This window comes from Notolepis coatsorum (assembly GCF_963971535.1).
Source record: "Notolepis coatsorum genome assembly, chromosome: 13".
NCBI classification, from domain to species: domain Eukaryota; kingdom Metazoa; phylum Chordata; class Actinopteri; order Aulopiformes; family Paralepididae; genus Notolepis; species Notolepis coatsorum.
Window position 1 is genome coordinate 30,142,762 of NC_140177.1, and position 22,959 is coordinate 30,165,720.

At 45.8% G+C, this 22,959-nt stretch overlaps 1 protein-coding gene across 1 annotated transcript in view; it reads left to right on the plus strand.

The window, feature by feature from the left end:
• The window catches only part of LOC311239311 (retinal-specific phospholipid-transporting ATPase ABCA4-like), a gene marked incomplete at its 5' end in the record, with an annotated part of 134,775 nt that overhangs the window by 32,343 nt on the left and 79,473 nt on the right, over nucleotides 1-22,959 (plus strand). Inside the window, 8 exon segments of the mRNA XM_084327617.1 lie at nucleotides 312-516; nucleotides 2,749-2,841; nucleotides 5,867-6,067; nucleotides 19,708-19,885; nucleotides 20,629-20,760; nucleotides 21,111-21,250; nucleotides 21,407-21,544; nucleotides 21,688-21,869. Coding sequence (XP_084183743.1) covers nucleotides 312-516; nucleotides 2,749-2,841; nucleotides 5,867-6,067; nucleotides 19,708-19,885; nucleotides 20,629-20,760; nucleotides 21,111-21,250; nucleotides 21,407-21,544; nucleotides 21,688-21,869 — 1,269 coding nt within the window.

A 22,959-nucleotide genomic window follows, 5' to 3' on the forward strand; every position in this document is an offset into this window, starting at 1 on the left:
AAAAAGGGTGAAAAGCACTTACTCACAGCACATTCTCTGACAATTACACAGCAATAACAACTACATATACCCAGGTGGACTGTTTCAGGCTTAGGCTCAAAAGGGTTGCTCCCGATGAGCAGGTTGGCACCTTGCATGCTCACCTCCGCTGTCGGTGTGTGAGTGAATGGGTGAATGTGAGGGGGGAAATTGTGAAGTGCTTTGGATAAAAGCACTGTATAAATGCAGTCAATTTACCATTTTTACTCAGTACAGTGATATCTGACTGCCTCTCATATGAAACACTGAACAGTATGTCTCTCCTGCTCCAGAGCCTGCTGTCCCCGGTGGCGTTTGGCTTCGGGACGGAGTACCTGTCCCGCTATGAGGAGCAGGGCCTGGGGCTGCAGTGGGACAACGTCCGGACCAGCCCTCTGGAGGGAGACCGCTACTCCTTCCTGACCTCCGTGTACATGATGACGCTGGACGCTGTCCTCTACGCGGGCCTGGCCTGGTACCTGGACAATGTCTTCCCAGGTCTGAGAACAACACTGTGGGCTAGATCCACAAAGAATGGATCGCACGGTGCTAGTTGCACCCTTACTTACAATTCATTATGAATTGTAAGTAAGAGTGCAACTTGCACCGTTCAACCCATTCTTTGTGGATCTAGCCCTGTGTGCGTGTGCATAGATTTAGGGGGGAGTAGCAGGGGACTGTCAGAATTGGGGGGGGGGGGGGGGGGGGGGGTAGGACACACACGCAGACACACACAAAAGAGGGGAATCTTCAAGTCAAGTCAAGAGTTTTATTTGTCACGGCATACAAGTATACAATGAAATGCGGGTGGTCTTGCCCGCAACGATGTGCAATACAGTAGTACAACATATAATAGAATCCAATAAAACAACATTGTGCAATAAACAGGTAACATAGTGGGGCATCTCGGTATTTGTACATAGTTATTTACAGAGCATGGAGGACATGCTAGGTCCTTGGTAGTGCAATACACTGTTACTGTTGCTATACTATTTTTAATGTGACCTTTCCTTTGTGGCCATAAGTGTGGGCGTGTGCAGCATGAGTGTGTGCTTGCTCATGTTAAAGTAACCACTGGAAAATCGCAGATCTACGAGACAGGGCGGGGGAAACACAAGCACACTGGAATAAATACAAATAAAAGCTATAGAAAACACAAAACACTGATAAAAGATATGGGTAAAATACCCAAAATAACCACCACTGCCTAGCAGCTGAAAACAACCAAGAAACCAAAAGCACTACAGACAGAGAAAATCCTAGAAACAGAACTTGGGACACTCCTCTACTACTGAGGGAAAACATGAAATGAACAAGGATCTGAACACAGGAAACCAAGCCTACTTAAAGGCACTGCACAGCTGACACATCAATCAGGTGGCAATCCAGCCCACACACCTGCCATGCCGCATGGCAATTAACTGGTGTCTGGTGATTGACAGCTCACCAGAGAAAACCCCAAATACATCCAAAGCATGCAGGAATACACTAAAACCAAACCCACATAGACCGTGATCCATCACAGGGGACATGTCCCCATCAATATTGAGAAGAGGTAAATTTGTTCCCCTCAAATAATATAGTTAATATGAAAGACAACATCCTCCCCAAAAGAGGTCGAAATAAGGGGGTCAAAACATTTAAATATCCTTCTTACCTGTAACTAGGTGTAATCACGTGATCGGAGATCGGGGCCGATCACGTGATTTTCAGAAGATCGGAATCGGGAAAAGAAAATCGGGAGTTTTAAAAAATGTTGGTGCACCACTGATAAGCTTTATTTTTATTTTGTTTTGAATTTTGATCCAATGCTGCAATAAGTGAAAAAAAGAAGCTATCCATGTTGGATATAATGGATAGTTGGATACTGTTAAATAAAAGAAAAACACCTTCAGGTTCAACTTGCATTTTTTCTTAATGCATTGCCGAAAGATCGGATCGGGAAAAATTGGTATCGGCAGATACTCAAAATCACATGATCAGGATCGGATCGGGAGCAAAAAAATGCAATCGGGACATCCCTACCTGTAACTATAGAATAAATATTTGAAAGCAATACAGAATGCTGGAGAGCCTTACTGCATTATATTCCATTATATTTGTGTCAGTGGGTACCTGGAGAAACCAAAGCACATTCTATTGACTCAGTTTTTCAACCATGACGTGTGACAGCAATACTGTATTGTGCAGTGAACTAATATAAAAATGACAATCATCAAACATATTGAATGTATTCAGATCAGAAATTGCAATGCATGGAGAATCGTTTTATAATCGGATCATAGCTTGTACCGTAGGCTTAGATTTAGGCGGGGGGGGGGGGGGGGGGGTTGCAGTGGTCCCCCTCAATATTGAGAAGAGGTCAATTTGTCCCCCTAAAAAGATATAATGCCTGAGAGCCTTACTGCATTATATTCCATTATATTTGTGTCAGCGAGTACCTGAATGTTATCTTTTCCTTTACTTATAAAGACATTTTCACGATAAATTGATGCTGAAAAGGCACAAATTGGTGCATAAAATACACCAGAATGCAGGAAATTAAGTGTTTGACGCTCAAAACATCCTGGGGAGGACCACCAGACCCCCCGCTTAAAGTGTACCCCCCAAAGGTTTGAACCCAAACCCACACCCTTCTGACTGTGTTTCTATGTGCTATGCCGGTTCATACATCCACGTTTAATGACAGTATTGTACTGAGGACTGTGTCACATCTTTTTCGCTCCACAGGACAATATGGCGTCGGCCGTCCTTTCTATTTCCCCTTCCAGGTGTCATACTGGCAAAGCCCAGAACCTTCACAACCTCTCACGGCTGATACAGGTCTGTATCGTCTAATTTTTTTTTTTTTTTTTTTTTTTAATGTTATGCTAGTTGCCTGTTCAATTGCTGCCATAAGTGTCTACTGCCAGAATGGTCTCTCTTTAGATGCAAAGCAGCTCTATCACTCAATGTCATTCACTGACAGTTAGCCACTCTGCCCCTAGTGGCGGCTCACCAGAAATGCACTCTGTGTAAGCTTTGCCTCTATGACACTGTGTCCTTGTTATATGCTACGGACAGGAATGTCTTTAATAAAAGAATAATAATAATATCCTTTACTACTATGTACCACATTATGTACTATGCTACTATCTACTATGTCTATACTACTATGCACTCGGGAGTGAAGCGCTCAAGTTCAACACTGCTAGACGACAGAAAACCTAGAATCAGCCATAAAAAACGTATAAAACCAAGAAGTAGTGGAGGAATAGGGCTACCAGATATCCACCAGTATTACATAGCATATAACTCAAGATACCCCTTGCAGTGGGCTTACAATAGTGTGAGACAGATTGGCAGCTGGGAATGGCTTGAAGAATAAATTATAGAAGAACATAACAAAGATCTATCTCTTTCAATGTTGTGGTATAACCCAAAAATCACTCCCAGACTGGACAATCCGCTTTTAGAATTTTCATGTGAAATAGTGAAAATCTTACATAAACGCCTGACCTTTAGTGGATATTCCTTACCATCATGTCCATTATGGAAAAACCTGTTGCTTTCTGCAGGAGGTAAACCCCTTAAAAATAATGTATGGCAACAACATAATATAACACAGGTGGGGCAAGTGATCGAACGGGGAACTATGATACCTTTTAATGAACTTAAAACACAGTTTGGGCTGAAAGACACAGAATTTTTATCTTATTTACAAATACAATCAGTTATTAAATCATTGTTGTCTAAAGGCATAGCTATAGGAACAAACAGAGTCTTGGAAGAGACATTAAGGGGAATTACAGGCAGGAAAGGCATTGTTTCTGCAATGTATAAACTATCATGTTCAACCACCCCTGATACCAATACCCAAACTAAAGTCCAATGGGAGCGAGACATGGGTATACCCATATCTGAAACACAATGGGAAGCAGCACTTAGGAATAGTACTAAAATATCAAAATGTGTTAGATATAAAATTATACAATTAAAGATACTACACAGGGCCTATATAACACCCTGTACCCTGAATAAAATGAATCACACCCTACCCAAATTGTGCTGGCATGGGTGTGGAGTAGAGGGTACGCTCATGCACTTGCTGTGGCACTGCCCGCTTGTTAGGACATTTTGGTTGGACATTGCTGAGGACCTGTCAGTTACTTTCCAAATTGACATTAATCCTTGCCCTATAACGTGTATATTGGGTGTAAAAATGGACACTGCTCAAGCAAAGATTGTAAATAATATTGTAGCACTGGCTTTTCTAGCATGCAAACGGATTATTTTAATGAACTGGAAAGAACGCAAACCGAACTGCTTCAGTTTGGAGAACTGGCGCAAGGACTTCATGGACTTGTTATCAATGGAACAGGCTGCTCTATCTCTTCAAGAGAGTGATAGGCCCGATGGCCTTCAAGGTCCCCTGAACTTTATTAGATCACTATCTGGAATATGTTTGTGTACTGAACCTTTGTAACACTCTGCAACCCCCCCCCTCACCCCCTTGTTGTTGTGGTTGTTGTTGTGGTTGTTGTTGTGGTTGTTGTTGTTGTTGTTGTTGTTGTTGTTGTTGTTGTTGTTGTTGTTGTTATTATTATTATTTTTGTCTTAGTTTGTCTTGTCATGTATGTATTGTCTTGCTTGTGAAAAATAAAAACTTTAAATATAAAAAAAACACTGCTAGACGAACACAATCACTGACCCTTATCTGCCAACGATAGACCCCTCCTGCTCACTTGTTGTACACAACTTCTAAGTTGCTTTGGATAAAAGTGTCAGCTAAATGACAAAATTTAAATGTACCTACTATGCTAATTATGTCTATAGTACTATGCACTCAAGTTCGGCACTGCTAGACGAACAATACCACTTACCCTTAGCCGCCAGAGGTGTACCCAGTGGTGCGTTATTGAAATCATCTGGGGTGACACGCACCACGTGCACGCGCGCTCCCGCGAATGCGCATTTAATGTCCCCTCGCTTGGGCACAGACTAAAGACAGTGCCTAATTGCCTCTACAAATGGAATGTAACACGTCTTCACAACAAGTTAGGTGTGAATGTGTCTGAGAACGTATTTAACACACCTGACGACCGGCGCTATTGATATGCAAATAGCGAGTGAGCTTGCACACCGTGCTACCCCGTCCCATGAACAACGCATGCCTGGGTGTACCCCTCCTGCTGACTTACATTTACATTTAGTCATTTAGCTGACACTTTTATCCAAAGCGACTTACAAGTTCTGTACGATAAGTCATCAGGAAGGGTACAACTCTTATCAGCTGAGTAACAATGTTCTTCAAAGTGTTGAGTGCTACAGTGTAGGTTAGTTTATTAGGACAAGTGCATGACAGTAAGGTTAGTTAGGGTTAGATTTTATATTTTTTCACACACAAAAAATTATAAAAAAAATGTATTTCAGATAATGGTTGAAGAAGTGCGTCTTTAGTCGACGACGAAAGATTGGACGTGTTTTTGTTTTGTAAGTCAATCAAATTGTAATTAAAATTTGTAAGTCGCTTTGGATAAAAGTGTCAACTAAATGACAATGTAAACGTAGTGGAGGGTAAAGCCATCGAAACACAGTTTAACCACCTTTCATTTGTAAAGTAGAGTTTACCCACCCTTTTCAGCTAATGCAAATGATATAAATTCATAGTATGCATTGTAGCCTGAAGTATCAGACTGGTATATGTTTGAAATGAAACTGTGTTTAAATTTTTTTTTAAATCTTTTTTTTAGTTCATCGTTTACCCATTGTTTATTTTACCACTACATTGCCGGCTACTTAATATCTTCATATTAACTACATTCCAATGAGATATCCTAACCAGGAAGTGGGTGGCACCACCTTACAGGTCCAGAGAATCCTGGGGCAGAGGAGATGGAGATGGACGTGGAGAACATGGGCAGCCAAGAGTTAGACCACATGTGTAACGGAAACCTGAACCACTGCAAGCACCAGGAGAAGAGAGAGAGGCTGAAGAGAGAGAGGGAGAGGAAGAAACGACAGGAAGAGGAACCGCTGCCGGAGGAAGAGTGCAGCGGGCAAGAGACAGGTAAAGGTGTTAGTTTCATTAAGAGACAGGTAAAGATGTTAGTTTCAGTGCCGGCCTTGTTTTCCTTTTTACCCCCTTGAATGCCATCATCCACTTCAATGTTAGCGTTAAAAACGCATAATCTATGTTTTAAATTATGGCTATGTGTCTAATCTGCCCGTCGCTTATCAATGACTTGTTTGCAGTCAACATTGTCGAAACGGATTGTTTTTTAATAGGTTCATATCCTTTTTATAGCATTTCGAAAAGCTATCGTTCTCTCGAGATTTTTCGGAAAATTGCAAGATTCCCCCATAAATGGCATTTATTGGAATATTCTCGAATACACTAGATACGTTGTCATTTGTCTGCCTATTTATGAATCGTTTTCAAATAAACGCTAGATTATCGATAGTATATGTGTACTTATGCCCGCTATAGAAGCGGGCTGAAAAATCCCACGGCACATGCTGATATCTCAGTGAATACAGCTCTGATTATCCTAAAACTGGTAACATAGACTCCTTACCTTAGATCAGATGTTCTCCAAAAAGATTATTCCAATTCCTGATCGCCATTACAAATATCGATCGCGTTTATTGATTGATTATTGGCTGCTGTAAATATATATTCCACGCTGCTTTCCATCTCGCGATCACTTCCATGTTCATCAGACGGCTTGCCAGCACAGTGCCTCCACAGATCCAGCAGTATAATCGAATGGCCTGCAGTTACACAGGGATAGACGATAGGGGGCGGTATTTTCCCATCTGAGCTCCTAGGGTCTGCTGTACCAACGGGAGACTCGGTTGATGAAATAGGAATTCAGAGATCGCTAATAAAAAAATCAAATGACAAATCACGTCGTCGGCACTCAACGGGGGCATGATAAGACGACAATACACGTCGTCGGCACTCAAAGTGAGACAGGTACAGGTGTTAGTTTCATTAAGAGACAGGTAAAGGTGTTAGTTTCATTAAGAGACAGGTAAAGGTGTTAGTTTCATTAAGAGACAGATAAAGGTGTTAGTTTCATTAAGAGACATGTAAAGGTGTTAGTTTCATTAAGAGACAGGTGCAGGTGTTGTCATGGTCCCAGCCAGGGATCATGCTCGAACAATGTGAACAGTGTTTTTCTGCCGCCCTCTGGTGGCCAAACGCAGCAACTCCAGATCCTGGACTCTCTGCGGCATTCGAGTCTAGGTTTGCTGGATTGCTGCGTTTGGCCACCAGAGGGTGGCAGAAAAACACTGTTCACATTGTTCGAGCATGATCCCTGGCTGGGACCATGACAGGTGTAGACTGTTTCATTAAGAGACAGGTAAAGGTGTAGACTGTTTCATTAAGAGACAGGTAAAGGTGTTAGTTTCAGAGGCGCAACAAACACTGGTATTTGTTCTTTTTTAAGGCCCTTATTGGAAACTATGGATCCCGTTCTAGTGACTGGCTGGTCCTTAAGGTCCTTAGAGTTTGCTGGGAACAGGGTAAATCTTAAGGTTATTCTATAACCCTAGTTATATGAGTATAGCGAGCGCTCTGCTCTATTGGAACTATCCCTTTAATCCATTCTAATAATGAAAAAACGTTCACATGCACACACCCACTTGCCTGGCCACACCCACATCCGCTCCTATATAAGCGGGGTCATGGCCACACAATCAGCTCCTTCCCAAGTCTTTCACCACCAAAGGAGAAGACCGTGGGGTCCTCAGTGAGTCAGAGCAGAGCACTCGCTATACTCATATAACTAGGGTTATAGAATAACCTTAAGTTATATATCATACTTGGCTATCGCGTCTCGCTCTGCCAATGAGATATCCTCTTATCTCCACGCACCTAGCGTGCACGCGAAACAAACAAATGCACCCACTTGCACGTGACCAAGCCACTCCCATGCGTCTCCCTATATGACGCCGGAAATGGTCACGCTCCACCTTCCTCATTTTGTTTCCAACGCGGAAGTAGCAGTGCACTCCGTGAACTAGTTGTTATGAAAACGTAGGGAGAAATTACACAATGTGGGTATTCGCCAGAAGTTCACCAGCCCCCGGAACCTTCTCGGCACATCCTAACAGCGCAGCGGTCCTGTCCTGGGTTTCCTTGTCTCGTGACAGCGGACCGAGGGACGTCGCGCGGCGGTTAGCAGTCGAGCTAAGTCGTGCACAGGTAGGGCCTATGCTATCGGGCATTGATACTAGCATGGGTAATACTGCTTGTTGTCTCGTGAGGTGACCGAGTGATGTATTGGCGTGGGGGGCGGGATATTTGGGAAAACATGACTCTCTTTTGGATGTTTTCCAAGTATCCTAGCCCGCAGCTAATGCTAATGCTACAATGTTGGGGCGCCGTTCCCATGTTCCCCGCCGAGGGCTGTCTTTACTGTCTTCCCTCCTCTTAACCATTCATGCTGACGGTCAATCGGTGTCTAATGTTGGGGGTTTAACGGGGGCTTGTTTACCATTTACATGGGTGGATGGGCTGAGGCTCAGGGCAGGTGTGCTTTTTGTGAATCTATGAATTGAAAATGGGGGTCCCTGATGTGGACAGGACTAACGTTTTCTCTGGTCTGCATCCCCTTAACAATTGTGTGTATTGGGCTAGCCCATTCTGCAATATGTTAATAGAGTTTTTGTTCATTCATTAATTTTATCCCTTCATGGGTGCACACCGCAGTGGAGGTTGTTGCATGCCTACTAGTGAGGCAGTGCTTTACTAGTAGTAGACTTTGGTCTGCAGCCTCCACTGGTGTTCCGTGCTTAGTGAAGCAGGTGGCATCAGTCCTTTGCCCTGACATGGTGGAACGGTGTCCCGCCCGGCCGACGCCATGAGGCGAGTCGGCCCGGCAGGTGGCTGGTGGGCTGATGAAGCCTATACCGCCGCGGTACAGAATTTAGCAGCGACTGGCAACATTGCTCAATTTGCTGTTTTTCTGTCAAAAATGGTGTCGGGTGGTGGGGCCTTAGGGCCAGCCGACGTCAAAACCATTGCGCGAGGTTTTGAGGTTATTCAGCTTTTGACCTAGCCGCAAGCTATAACCGCAGGGAGGGCTAGGATGCTGTCAACGGTTGTTCACAGGCTTTTTTGGTTGGAGCAATCTCCCCTTGAGGAGGGGAGAGATCTGATTTGTTCCCTTTGGCTGCGGGCCGCATGCTTTCAGTGAAGCACAAGCGGCCCCACGTTTCGCTTCTCATGGGGACAGGGGCTGACACCCAGTTGCTAGCTAGGCCTGGGTCTGCCTGTGAGAATGCTGTGCTGTCAAGCGGCTCCCACACCACACATTCTGCGTCTGTGTTTGGTGAGCCTGGTGTTGTGTCTGTCGACGAAAAAGGTTGTCAGCAGGGGAACTCGAGGCCCAGGAGGTCACAGCGAGTTCCCCCAGCCCCGCCCTCGCCAGGCCGGGTATCACGTTAGTGCCTCCCCCGACCGGAAGACCGGCGGTGGTCAGTTAGGCATGCGTGATTTGGGTGGTAGTAATATCACTACAGGGCTACGGTGTGTAGGGACCCACCCTATCGGGCAGTGTGGGGACCACACGCCTTGCATGTCCAGCTGCAGAGCAGGCTATCCTCAGCAGTCCATGCCGGGAAGATGCTCAGCGGGGGAGCTTATGTCACCAAGGGTGATGGCCGCTGCCCCCGTATCAGACCGCCCCTTCTGTCGGGGTCCCCCCCTTGGGTGCGATTGCCTCGTTGGTAGAGTCAGGGTGCGATATCCCGGCTCCACGAGACACCCTGCTCGCGCGGTTGGCAAGACCAGGGTTGACAACGCACAGCGGGAGGAACCGGGCCACCTATCTACGATTCCTAGCGGACCAGCGGCAGTTGGCGGCGGGGGCGCTTTGGAATTTTACCACGTATGGCTGCAGTGGTAGCCATATGTCGGTGTGGATGGAGAGAACGCTGAGGGCGGCGCTTGTGTTACAGTTTACACACCCCCGCCCTCCGTTTTTGGGTTTGGTACAGACTCTATTATCAGAGTCCGCAGCAGTGACAGCCCTGGCCGAGGAGATTCGTTCTCTGGCGGCGAAGCAGGCCGTCGTCGTGGTCCCATGAGAGGACGCGATGAGCGGCGTTTCCTCCCGATATTCTCTGGTGCCCGAGAAGTCGGGGGGGGGGGGGGGGGGGGGGGGGTCAGACCCATACTGGACCTGTCCCATGGAAGGTTCAGAATGTTGACTGTCACCCACCTGCGCTGTCAGGTGGGGGACTGGTTCACCTCCATAGACCTGTAGGATGCGTATTCGCATCCCAATCTTCCCTCCTAGGACATACGCTTCCTTTGCAGGGCTTAGCGTGCGGGTACCAGAGGCTGCCGTTTGGCTACTCTCTGGCTCCTCGCATCTTCACCAAGTGCGTGGAGACCGCGCTGGGGTCTCTGCGTTGTCGGGGGATACAAATTTTATTCTACCCTGGACGACGTTCTGGTCCTCGGCCGGTCAGAGAAGATCGCCAGGTCTCATACCAGGCAGGTGGTGGAATTCCTCACCAGCCTGGGTTTTGCTGTAGACTGGAAGTAGAGTACTCCTCTTCCCAGTCAACGGGTGGAGTACTTGGGCTTATTCTAAGCTCAAGGTCTATATGGGCATCCCTAGAAAAAACACAGACCAAAGAGAGGGGCCAAAGGCCTTGGTACAAGAGCTATATATGTAAAACTTCTGTAGGCTAACACCCAACCCAGCTGTGAACTCAATGCCACGTTTACTTAAACGTAAACACAATACACACAACCCTCTTTACACAATAAAAAAGGCAAAAGTTCACTCTCACTACTGCAAGAGGAATGCCGTCTTTTATGACGAGAGAAGACATAAGTCCTCGACCAAGTGCTAGCTACAGGCCTTGCTAAGTCATACAATATACCGACCAAAAAAAATTTTCAGAGAAAACTGCACCACTCCCTAAGCAAGAGCGCAACCCCAGCTGTAGCTGAGGGTTTACACCGTATCATGGGCAAACCGGGGAATAATTTTTTTTTATTTTTTTTTATTATCTTTCTTCCCCTCCTTTTTCCCGATTTTTCTCCCATCCCACCCTTCCTGGTTGTTGCGAACTTTCCCCTACTGTTGGTCCGGGAGACCGGAGACTGTCACATGCTTTCCTCCGACGCATGCGCAGCCTGGGGCAGGCCAACCTGGCCGCGCAGGTTCTCACCGGGGAGAGTGTAGCGTGTGGGAGGCCACACTATCTCTCCTCAGATCCAACCCTCGCTGAGCAGGCGCCCCGACCGAACTGTAGGGGTCGCTGTCCACAACGCCCAGGACCCACCCTTCAGCTTCCCACCCCCTGATACAGCCAATTGTATCAGCGTGAGAGGACAGCCAAGCTGATAGCAACGCCGGGAGCTGGATTCGAACAGGCGAATCCTAGTGTAACCGGGGAATAATTAAAAAAAATAATTACTTTGCATTTGATATATTGAAAATATTTTACTTTTTGTGTGTTTTTTTAACAATAATTTGTGATGCCATCACACAAACTGGCATTTAAAGGGTTACAATTCGAAAATGTATTGAATATGTGTTTTCTTTTCTTTTTTACAATAATTTGTGATGCCCTGGCACAAACTGGCATTTAAAGGGTAACATTTCAAAAATTCCTGCACCAGAATGCAGGGAATTAAGTCTTTGTAACAAAATAATTCCTGGTGGGGGACCCCCACTTAGAAAGTGGCCTGACTGGGGCTATATTTCACACTATATTTCCCAGCCTGAATTATTTCCCCAGTCCGGCCCTGCTTATGTGAGTTGTCAATGGACAACAACATGCTGCGTGTGTGTGTGTGTGTGTGTGTGTGTGTGTGTGTGTGTGTGTGTGTGTGTGTGTGTGTGTGTGTAGGTGTGTGTGTGTGTGTGTGTGTGTGTGTGTGTGTGTGTGTGTGTGTGTGTGTGTGTGTGTGTGTGTGGGTGTGGGTGTGTGAGAGTGTGAGTGTGTGAGAGAGAGAGAGAGAGAGAGAGTGAAGGACAATTGCTTGCTGTGTGTGAGAGAGAGAGAGAGAGAGAGAGAGAGAGAGAGAGAATTAAGTACATTTGCTGAAATACAGTTGTTCTTAATTTTGTGAGAATGTGAGAATGTTAGTTATTATGTTCTCAATGCCCCTTGCATTGTATGAGTTGTGTGGAAGAGTTTGCTAGTTCTAGTGCTACCCCTTTGTACATTGTGGCTGTGTCTGACAAAAGTTAACAATAAATAATGGTATTAATAGGAATACATTTTCCTCCTGCGTGAACTGTGCATAGCTGAATAGACTGTATTTTAACGTCGGTCATATGGTGGTACTTGGAGAGCCAGCTACGTTCTCAGGTGGTACTTGGTGTAAAAAGTTTGAGAACCACTGCCGCAGAGTAACGCTGCACACATCATGCACGCCAGCCACAGCCGATAACCTCGTTTGAAAACAGGTTTTATCCACGGCTCTGCTTATGTGTGAAAACTTGCCACTTGTTATTTTTACCATTACCCTTAAATTAAGCAAAGAAAAATAACAAGCTAAGAGAGGGACTCAAGCCCTTGATCACATGCCACTATGTACAGCACTGTAGGTTAATACCCAGCCAGTTGTGGACTCAGCCACGTTGTCTAAACGTTACATGAACACACACACAACTTCTCATCATACAACAAAAAAACCCAGTTAATTTTTACTCACGTAAAAAATAACGCTGTTTTTAGGTAGAGAGAAAGACATAAGCCTTGGCCAAATGCTAGAACCTAAGCTATACAAAATAGCGACCAAGAAAATGTTCACACAGCACACGTCGTATCTCCAAATGCAGTGAAGTAACAAATGTTTTGTTAAAACGAAGACATCGTTATTAACCAAAAACATTCGGGAGGGGGAGGAAGGAAGAGTGGGGCAATGTCCTACGGACACCTTACCTGCACCTCGTACGCAGGACGAAATGGCCGCAAACACAGATTGGTCTACCACGTTGACGAGGCCTCTCGCTGGCGGGGCCAGAAGCGGTGACGGCTGGAGCCTCGCTGCGGCGCGACGCCCCCCTCCTGCGGCCGGTCATGGCGCAGGCCCGACGGCATCTTCTGCCAGAGATGACGCCGTAGTCAGAGTGCCAGGGCCCGCTACCTCCTCACGGCTAGCGCCAATGGTTGTAGCACAAGCTAACAGCTAACTCCAGGCTAACTGATAGCATCAAGCTAACGTTTCTAGCCGAACGTAGCCGCCAGCTAACGACTTAGCCTAACAGCTAACTGGCTAACAGTTAGCTTCTACAGGCTATCGATAGCCACCAGCTAACGCAGTAGCAAGCTAAGCGGCTACTACTGAAGCTGTATAACGTGAGAAATAGCGATACAGGCCAACACTTCTGACAGCTGGTCTTTTCCTCTTTTTATCCAAAAGAAAAAGGGAAAAAGGCAACACACGTCTCTCTCACAGAATGGTGTTTACCAGACACAGCGGCATCGGCAGTAAGGGGGATTCGGGGGGCGTCAATGGGCTCTGTTGGCGAGTCTGATGGCTTGGGGGGAAAAACTGTTCTTCAGCCGGTTGGTTCTGGTTGTGTGGCTGCGGTAACGCTTTCCAGACCGCATCAGTTGGAACAGTCCATGATTGGGGTGGTTAAGGTCCTTGATAATTTTCCGGGCTTTTTTGATGCAGCACCGGCTCTCATATTTCTTGGATGGAGGGAAGCTCACATCCACAGATTTTTTTTAGCTGTCCTCACGACTCTGCTCAGCGCTCTGAGGTTGAGGTCGGTGCAGTTCCCCCTCCAGGCGGTTATGAACCCTGTCAGGACACTCTCTGTTGTCCCTCTGTAGAATGCCTTCAGGATCTTTGGTGTCATGCCGAACTTCTTCAGCCTCCTGAGGTGGTAGAGGCGTTGTTGGGCCTTCTTTACCACATGAGTTGTTTGGACATCCCAGGTGAGTTCGTCGGTGATGTGGAAACAGAGAAACTTGAAGCTGCTGACTCCCTCCACTGCAGCCCCGTCGATGGTGATGGGGTCCAGCTTCTCTCCCCCTCTCCTGTAGTCTATGACCAGCTCTCAGTGGCGAATCCTCATGGAAGCCAACGGAAGCCAGGCCTCCCTATAAAAATATGAATTAATATCAAATATGAAATATGAAAAAAAAAAAAAAATATATATATAGTTTACAATAATAATAAAAAAATCATAATTTTTCATCTGTGTTATATATATATATTTTATTTTAAATGTCTCCCTCTTCTCCTTCTCACTCTCTCTAATACACTGTCAGACTCACTGCAGCAGAGGAGACTGGAGAGGAGGCAGGGGGGAGGTGTCTTTCTCCAGCCTCCCCATGTATGTGGACTCCAAAACCAATACTAGCCAATCAGATTCGAGCTGACTAAAGCCCTGCCCACACCTTAAAACGGGCCTGTCAGCAGACTAACTAGTCTGGCCTCCCCTCTGCACATTTGATTTTTTTTTTTTTTTATCCACTTTTTCTCCCATTTTCTATATTTTCTCCCATCCCAATTTCGTATCATCCAATTCAACCCTCCCCTGTCATGAATGCTGTTTCTTGCCTCCCACAAGCCGGCTGCAATGTGGACTAAGTCATACATAGCACAAGTCCCCTCCGGTACTTGAGGTAACAGCAGTCGCATCTTTTCACCTGCGCAGCTCGATCTCTCAGTGGCGAGGAGTAACGTGTGGGAGGCTCACGCTGCCCCCGACACTTCCTGATTCTACTGCGCAGGCGCACCAACCGACCTGTAGGAGTCGCTGTCCACAACGCCCGATCCCCACCCATCAGTTTCCCACCCCCTAATACGGCCAATGTGTATTAGTACGGACGACCAGCTAAACTGAAAGCAAATGTGGAGCGTTGGGCTCGAACAGGCAAGCCCAGCGTCTCCAGATTTCGTGGTGAGTGCCTTGCCCACAACGCCACGTAGCCGCCCGCACATTTGAAAATTTTATTAACCCGTGACTGCTCCCACGGGCCGAATATTGCCCCGATCCTCGCGAGATTAGATCCACGGGTACCTCTCGGCGTGCCGAAGCTTTTCCTAAATCACTTCCATCATCGAAAACGAGGGGAAAAGGTCGGCTCGCGACCCTGAAAATGTTGCGTGATTTTAAAAACGCTGTATTAAGTGAGCCTATTATGGGCTCCACGCGAGCTTTCTATCGTGGGAACATCTGGGCGTCCCGCAACTTTTACTCATTCACATGTAGCCCCGAAAATGCTTAGAAAAGGAAAGCCGAAAGCGTGGAATAAACTCGCCAAAACGGAAAAGTGTCCCATGGGCGCGCCGTGATTCCGATCCGCGTGAAGATATTCACGGCCATAGAGGAGACCGTGGGACACCTTTTTGCAACCGAATATGTGTCTCGAATTTGCTCCGACGCGGCGCGCAAAATCGTGCAAGGAAAAATCTGACCAAAAATGAACCAATGCTCCAGCAGTATTAATGACCCTGATGTAAACAAGACAAACGTCTTTCTCTGGTCTGCATCCCCTTATAAAATTGTGTGTATTGAGCCGTACTGTATTGTACCCATTCTGCAATCTGTTAAATAAATAAAAAGAAAGTTTGACTGGCCGCCGAGCCATACTGTAGTGTACATGGTGACTGCTTGACTTAAAAAAAATAAAAAATATTAATAAAAATATTTAATAATTTTTTTTTTAATAATTCTTTTTTGGCATCCCCTGTTATTTTACCCACTCTTTAGTTTTTTCCACATTGAGGGAGAGGTTGTTCTCCTGGCACTACTCTTGGTGATTCGGCCTATCACTGTGGTGTCATCAATCAGCAAATTTAATTACTGTGTTGGAGCTGTGCATGGCTACGCAGTCATAGGTGTACAGTGAGTAGAGGAGAGGGCTCAGGACGCAGCCCTGGGGGGCTCCAGTGTTGAGTGTCAGGGGGGCGGCGGTGTGAGGGCCCATCCTCACCACCTGGCGTCGATCCGACAGGAAGTCCAGGATCCAGTCACACAGACTGGGGTTGACTCCTAGTTCCCTGAGCTTGGTGTTGAACGCTGAGCTGTAGTCCACAAACAGCATCCTCACATAGTCCCCCGCCTTCTCCAGGTGGGTGGTGGCCTCATGTAAGGTTGTGGCTATTGCACACATTACAATTTGTTACTCACATTTTACCCATTCACTCACACATTCACTCACACATTCACACACCGACAGCGGAGGCAACCATGCAAGGTGCCAACCTGCTCATCGGGAGCAATTAGGGGTTAAGTGTATTGCTCAAGGACACATCGACACGCTGCTCGGGAGGAGCGGGAATCGAACCGGGAACCTCTGAATTGCTAGACGACTGCTCTACCTCCCAAGCCACTGTCGCCCCTCTTTACAGTGCAATACAATAGTTCTGGATATGTAGCATTATCTTGATCAGGTTTCCATATCAAAGAACCCCAAACAGATCAACTAGGCCCTAATTGATAATGTTTTCCCAGAGGAATCTGAGAGGAATCTCTTAGATATGATTTGGTTCTGAATTCCCTAACTCGATACTGTATGAATGCATTTATATAGTGCTTTTCCATACACTCAAAGCGCTTTACCAGGGTATCTGCAGGTTTCAACAAGTTCAATTAAAGGCTTTTAAGACCTTTTTAATACCTCTTAAACCAACATTTTATACCAATTTCACGACCATACTAGGAAAAAAACAACACATACTGTAGCGACACTGAACTGGCGTGTTCCTTACAACCTCTCGCCAGACGCACCAAGCTCCTGGTAGCCCTGAAAAAAACAATGACTTGAATACAAAAACATTTCATATAATAGCGGCTGGGTGGCGCAGCGGACATTGCGCTCGTCACCAACGCAAGAGACACCGGGTTCGAATCCGGCTGTCGGCGTTGCCTCCGGCTTGGGCCGGCCATCATACTAACTCAATTGGCAGAGTTAGCGGGTGGAAGTCGATGGGTGGTAATCTGGACATTGTGGACAGCGACTCCTACAGGTCGGTTGGGGCAGCGGTTCTCAACAGGGGTTCCGCGGCACACAGGGGTTCCGCGGAGAGCTGCCAGGGGTTCCGCGAGATGCCTGGCAATGTTCCTTAAAAATATAGAATGACAACAGTCTTATTTTGAAAATCCTATAGCGGGTCTCATTTATGCCCACGCGCAGCTCCAGCTATAATAACTAGGCTCCGAAAGCTAGCAACATTAAGGTCATTATGATACTCTTATTTTGAAAATCCGTGGTGTCGTGACTCATATCCGCTCCAGCACACAGCCAATAGGATGCATCTCCATACAGCAGGCTGAGCAGTGAGCAGTAGCGTCTCTCAGCTCAGCAGTAGTAGCGTCTGGATCTGGAACGCGGACATTGAAACACAGCAAGGGTAGTGTTTTTGCGACCCAAAACAAATCCCTGCTGTTTTATTCCGCAACGGGTCAAATGCATATAACATGCTTTGCAATCCTTGCCATTCCTTTATGACCACGTTGTGTTTAAGACCGGAATTAATGTCCCGTTAGCATAAGCTAACAACAAGCTAAAAAGCCCTGTTCAGAGCGACAGAGAACAGCAGGGTGGGGACTTAGTTGGAAGGAGGACTGGGAAGGAGGGGGGGTGGGGCATTCTCCCTCTATGTGTGTGCGTTTGAAAAGATGATGAAGTCAGACTACTATATTATATTGATAGTAAATGTACTGAGGGTGGACAGACAGATTATGTTGATATTTAAACATAAAAAATACAATACATAATAAATGTATCCATGATCATCATGCAACATAAAACAATTGCAGGAACGGTTTGGGAGGTGTTTTAGGTTGCGTGTTCCAAAAAATTTACTTAAAGTTTAAAGCTCAATATATCAAAACGTGGCACTTTATAGTGAACAGGCACTTTATAGTGAATCCAAATTCTTTTTGGATTACAGAAAATTATCCCTAAAGTGCTATCTGTTGCAGCTGCACTGTTTTCCATGAAAATACCATATTTGGATAAGTTTGACCATTTCTAAAAATCTGAAAATCATTATTTAATAAAACACAGAAAAGGATCACCAAGTTACTCTGGATAAAAAAAAAACTTTACAGACAACATTGAGACAAAGCTTCCTGACACATCTCCATCCAAACTCTTGGAAGAACTCATTGAAATCTCATCTGATACCACCTGGAGAGCTAGTTTCAGAGTGTGGTGCTGAGTACCAAGTATCTCATGATGCTGCAGTTAAGGTGTTTGTTGATACCATTCAGCCCCACATATCTGTGTGAAGCTGGCTTTTCATCCATGACAGCTCTGAAAACAAAATATAGGGCCAAGTTGAGCCTTGATGATGACATGCGTGTTGCCTTGTCAAAGATCTCCCCACGTATTGACCGTATTATTAGCCAGCAGCAGCGGACCTCGCATTGAGCTAGAAATGTCCACTGAGTGAACGAGTGCTTATTTTCTGTATTTATTTATATTTTTTGAGAAATGGTAACTTGGTGATCCTTTTCTGTATTTAAAAAAAATACATGATTTTCTGTTTTTGAGAAATTGTCAAACTTATCCAAATATGCTATTTTTATGGAGAACAGTGCAGCTGCAACAGATAGCACTTTAGTGATCCTTTTCTGTATTTAAAAAAAAACTTTTGTCATCAGATTCAGATTCAGACAACTTTATTGATCCCGCGTGGGGCAATTCATATTTGCAGATTCACCAACAAGCAACAAAGACAAACAAACAACAAAACAAATAAAGAGTCATTGTATCATCATTGTAGCAAAAAAGACAGGACCGGGAAAGTCTTTATCGTATGTAGGGGTGCCCTGGAATATTTTATTGAACACAGGGGTGCCTTGGCAGCAGAAAGGTTGAGAACCCCTGGGTTGGGGGACGCCTGCACAGCAGAGACAGGAAATGGCGGGGGTAGTGTGAGCCTCCCACACGTTACACCTCGCCAATGAGAGTCCGCGCTGGCAGGTGAAAAGATGTGACAGGCTGCCTCCTCGTGTATCGGAGGGGACACGTGATGCAAGGCTTCTATCCTCCGTACAACCGACCAGTGGGGGGCATATGCGACCAACATTCAAGACAGGGGAGGGAAGAATTGGCACAGCGAAAAATTGGGATGGGAGAAAAATAGAAAAAAAGGAGAGAAAAAAAGTGGATAAAAAATAAAAAAAAACATTTCATATATTTAATATTATTTAATCTCCCCAACACCCGGGATGCCCCCAGAAAAATATGTAATACCTGTGAAAATTGAATTTAAGATTTGTAATACCTTTTTAAGGCCTTCAATTGAGAATTACTTTTTAATACCCAGCAGATTTGACATACCCTGTTTACAATGTAGGGTGGAAATGGCCTCCTTCAATCTGCACTGTGTAACACCCAGGCTCAGTGGCTGCCATGCACTTGTACCAGGCGCATATCACACTACAGAATGGCTGAAAAACTAAGGAGACAGTGATTGATACCAGCCAATTAAGGGGGAGGGATGTAGGCAATGACATAACTATTGAGGGAGCGAAACATGATCAGAACATTTATATGCATTTTCTCATTGAGCTTTATCTTCTACTGAATGAAGTCATAGTGAAACTATTTCTCAATTTGCCGGGGACCACTTCACTTAGGAAACCGCTGTTCTAGTCAACCATAGCACACACTACACATAACTTGTGTTAGAATCCTCCTACTCCGTTGAGTTCCATATCTAACTCGTTTTTTGGGGGTTGCTTTTCCCCCCAGGCCAGTTGTTCTTTGAGCCAGAGCCGGTGGGGCTGGTGATGGGGGTGGAGATCCAGGACCTGGTCAAGGTATTTGCCGGAAAGTCCCGTCCAGCCGTCAACAAGCTCAGCATCACCTTCTACGAGAGCCAGATCACGTCCTTCCTGGGTCACAACGGGGCTGGGAAAACCACTACCATGTAAGTTGAGAAACAGATCATCAACAGATCATCCAAAGATGCACTGAGATGTCTCGATTTGAAACATGGACCGCGTACACATGGAATCGACTGCATTTATGTAGCTGGTAGTTCATCCAAATTGCTTTACAACTTATGCCTCACACATTCACCCATGCACTCACACACCGACGGCGGAGGCGACCATGCAAGGTGCCAACCTGCTCATCGGGAGAAGTTAGGGGTTAAGTGTCTTGCTCGGGAGGGAGGAATCGAATCAAGAAACTTCAGATTACCAGACGACCGCTCTGCGACACTGAACAGGCAATTTAACGGACGATTCTACAAGGTCCTCACTCGACACAGTACTCCATGACAACTTAGTAGACTCGACCACTAAATTAGGTTATTATTCCTTTATCAGTTTCAGGAAAAAGCTAGGAGGAAAAAAAAACTATTTGAACTAATTGATTATTCCATTAGACTCAACACATAAATCAAAGAGGCTGGTGCCTACAGCGTGTGCCTTCCCTCAAACTCTTATGGATCTGCCTGTGTTCTGATCACAGCGCCATGAATTTATAATTTTGCAAAGATGACATTCCATTAGCAGTGAGGATTTATTTGGATAACCACCACAAAGCCTTTCAGACTGAAATATACTCTAGAGATATACGCTTGAAGCTTAGACGAGACTGGAAGCGCGTGCCGCACTGGTTTATTGAGATATCGTCCATCTTGACATCCTTCCTCTCTCTCTCCAGGTCCATCCTGACCGGCATGTTTCCTCCTACCTCCGGTACGGCCTTCATCCACGGGAGAGACATCAGGACAGACATGGACGTCATCCGTACCTCTATGGGCATGTGTCCTCAGCACAACATCCTCTTCAAACAGTGAGTTCCAGGTTAACCACATGGTGATCAGCCAGCAGGTACCTCTCTGTCTCTTTGGTAGAGCCAGCGAGGATGGAAACAACACGATAAAGGCTTCTGGGAATGATTGTAATTTTCTCATCAGAATTCTCAATTCTCAATTTGAATAGAACAATTCCCTATACAGCATCCTTAGCGTTGGGAATGACTGATATTAATTCAGACTCATTTGTTATCCTCCTCTCTCTCTCTCTCTCTCTCTCTCTCTCTCTCTCTCTCTCTCTCTCTCTCTCTCTCTCTCTCTCTCTCTCTCTCTCTCTCTCTCTCTCTCTCTCCCCCCCCCCCCTCCCCCCCTCCCCCCTCTCTCTCAGTCTGACAGTGGAGGAGCACATACTGTTCTATGCCCTGCTGAAGGGTCGGACTCAGGCGGAGGCAGAGAGGGAGGTGGAGGACATGTTGCAAGATCTGGGGCTGCCCCACAAGAGAGACGACGAGTCCCAGAACCTTTCAGGTCGGTCACGACGTGTGTGTGTGTGCGTGCGTGCGTGCGCGCGAGCGCGCGTGTGTGCATGCGTGTGTGTGTGTGTGTGTGTGTGTGAACATGTGTGCTTTATGGCGTGTCTCGTTGAGTTTCTCCTAACTATAAATGTCTCTTTACACCCTCCAGGTGGTATGCAGAGGAAACTATCTGTGGCCATGGCGTTTGTCGGCGGGTCAAAGATCGTGATCTTGGATGAGCCGACCTCAGGGGTCGACCCTTACTCAAGACGGTCCATTTGGGACCTCCTTCTGAAGTACAGAGCCGGTAAACATTCTCACCTCCGCCGTCTCAGAGATTTGCGCTATTGCGTTGAAAATAGCTATAAAACTGTCCGGGAAGTCCAACGTTTTTAACAGCTCAGAATTTGCTCATCTAATTTACCTGACCTTTTGACCGCTTGACCCCAGGCCGTACGGTGATCCTGTCCACTCACCACATGGACGAGGCTGACCTGTTGAGTGACCGGATAGCCATCATCTCCAAAGGCCAGCTGCACTGCTGTGGCTCGCCCCTCTTCCTCAAGAACTGCTTCGGAGTGGGTTTCTACCTAACGCTGGTACGACGCATGAAGAACCTGAAGAAGAGAGAGGTGAGGCGTACTGTATGAAACCACATCTGTATGAAACCACATCCTTACTGTATGAAACCACATCCTTACTGTATGAAACCACATCATTTATGAAACCACGTCCTTACTGTATGAAACCACATCCTTACTGTATGAAACCACATCCTTTATGAAACCACGTCCTTACTGTATGAAACCACATCCACATCCTTAAGGCCTCTGCATGCTACAGAAACTTCAAAGCAACTGCAACACAACATCGACAAAGCAACAGTGTTTTAGACACTCTGCCTTTATGCTTCTGCAACATCGACGCACAAAGTTAGTTTAACTAAAGTTAGTTTAGGTTCGTGTTAACGTTAGATAATGTACAAAATAAATGTATTTCCGGTGATTTTAGACGTCGCTCTTTTATTTTGAAATCCCCCGACCGGAAGTGTTATAGTGTCTGTTGCTAGCAGCTTAACTTTCTGTGCTTTTCGAGCTAACGTTACCGTAACGTCATTAGTTTCCAATGGAGAGGACCTCGGCTCACATGCAGCTCAAACTACCTATTGGAATAAATTAATTGATTGATGTTTAACTTGTCCCTGTGTGTGTCCAGTCATTTCGACTAGCAAACGTTGTATTTAACGTTAAAGTTACCTCAGGATACCATTGTATTTAGTTGGTTAGCTATGTAGCTAATGTGGATAGCATTTTAAATAGCACCAATGCTAGCTGGCTGGCTACAGCTTTATTTACTAAATTATGGAGGCTTTTTAATCGTCAAGGTAAGAGAGGATTTGTCATGATCAACTGAAGGCGTATGCTATGGAACAATATGTGCTTGGGTTTTCAGAAAAAGGCCAGCTATGTGACGCTAATTATTTAGCATCAACGCTGGCTGGCTACAACAATGGCGGATGGTATTCTCTGCGAGACCAATATTATTCTATGACAGCCCCGCCCCCATTCGCTAACCAACCAATCACTGCTACGCAATATCAACGCAACGGTTGTTTAGGTTCGATTTTGGAGACATGTACGCAGCATCCTCGCAACACAGTCTACAAGACCCTAAACAACAACCGCGCTGAAATTGCGCTGATGTTGTGTTGAAGTTGCTTTG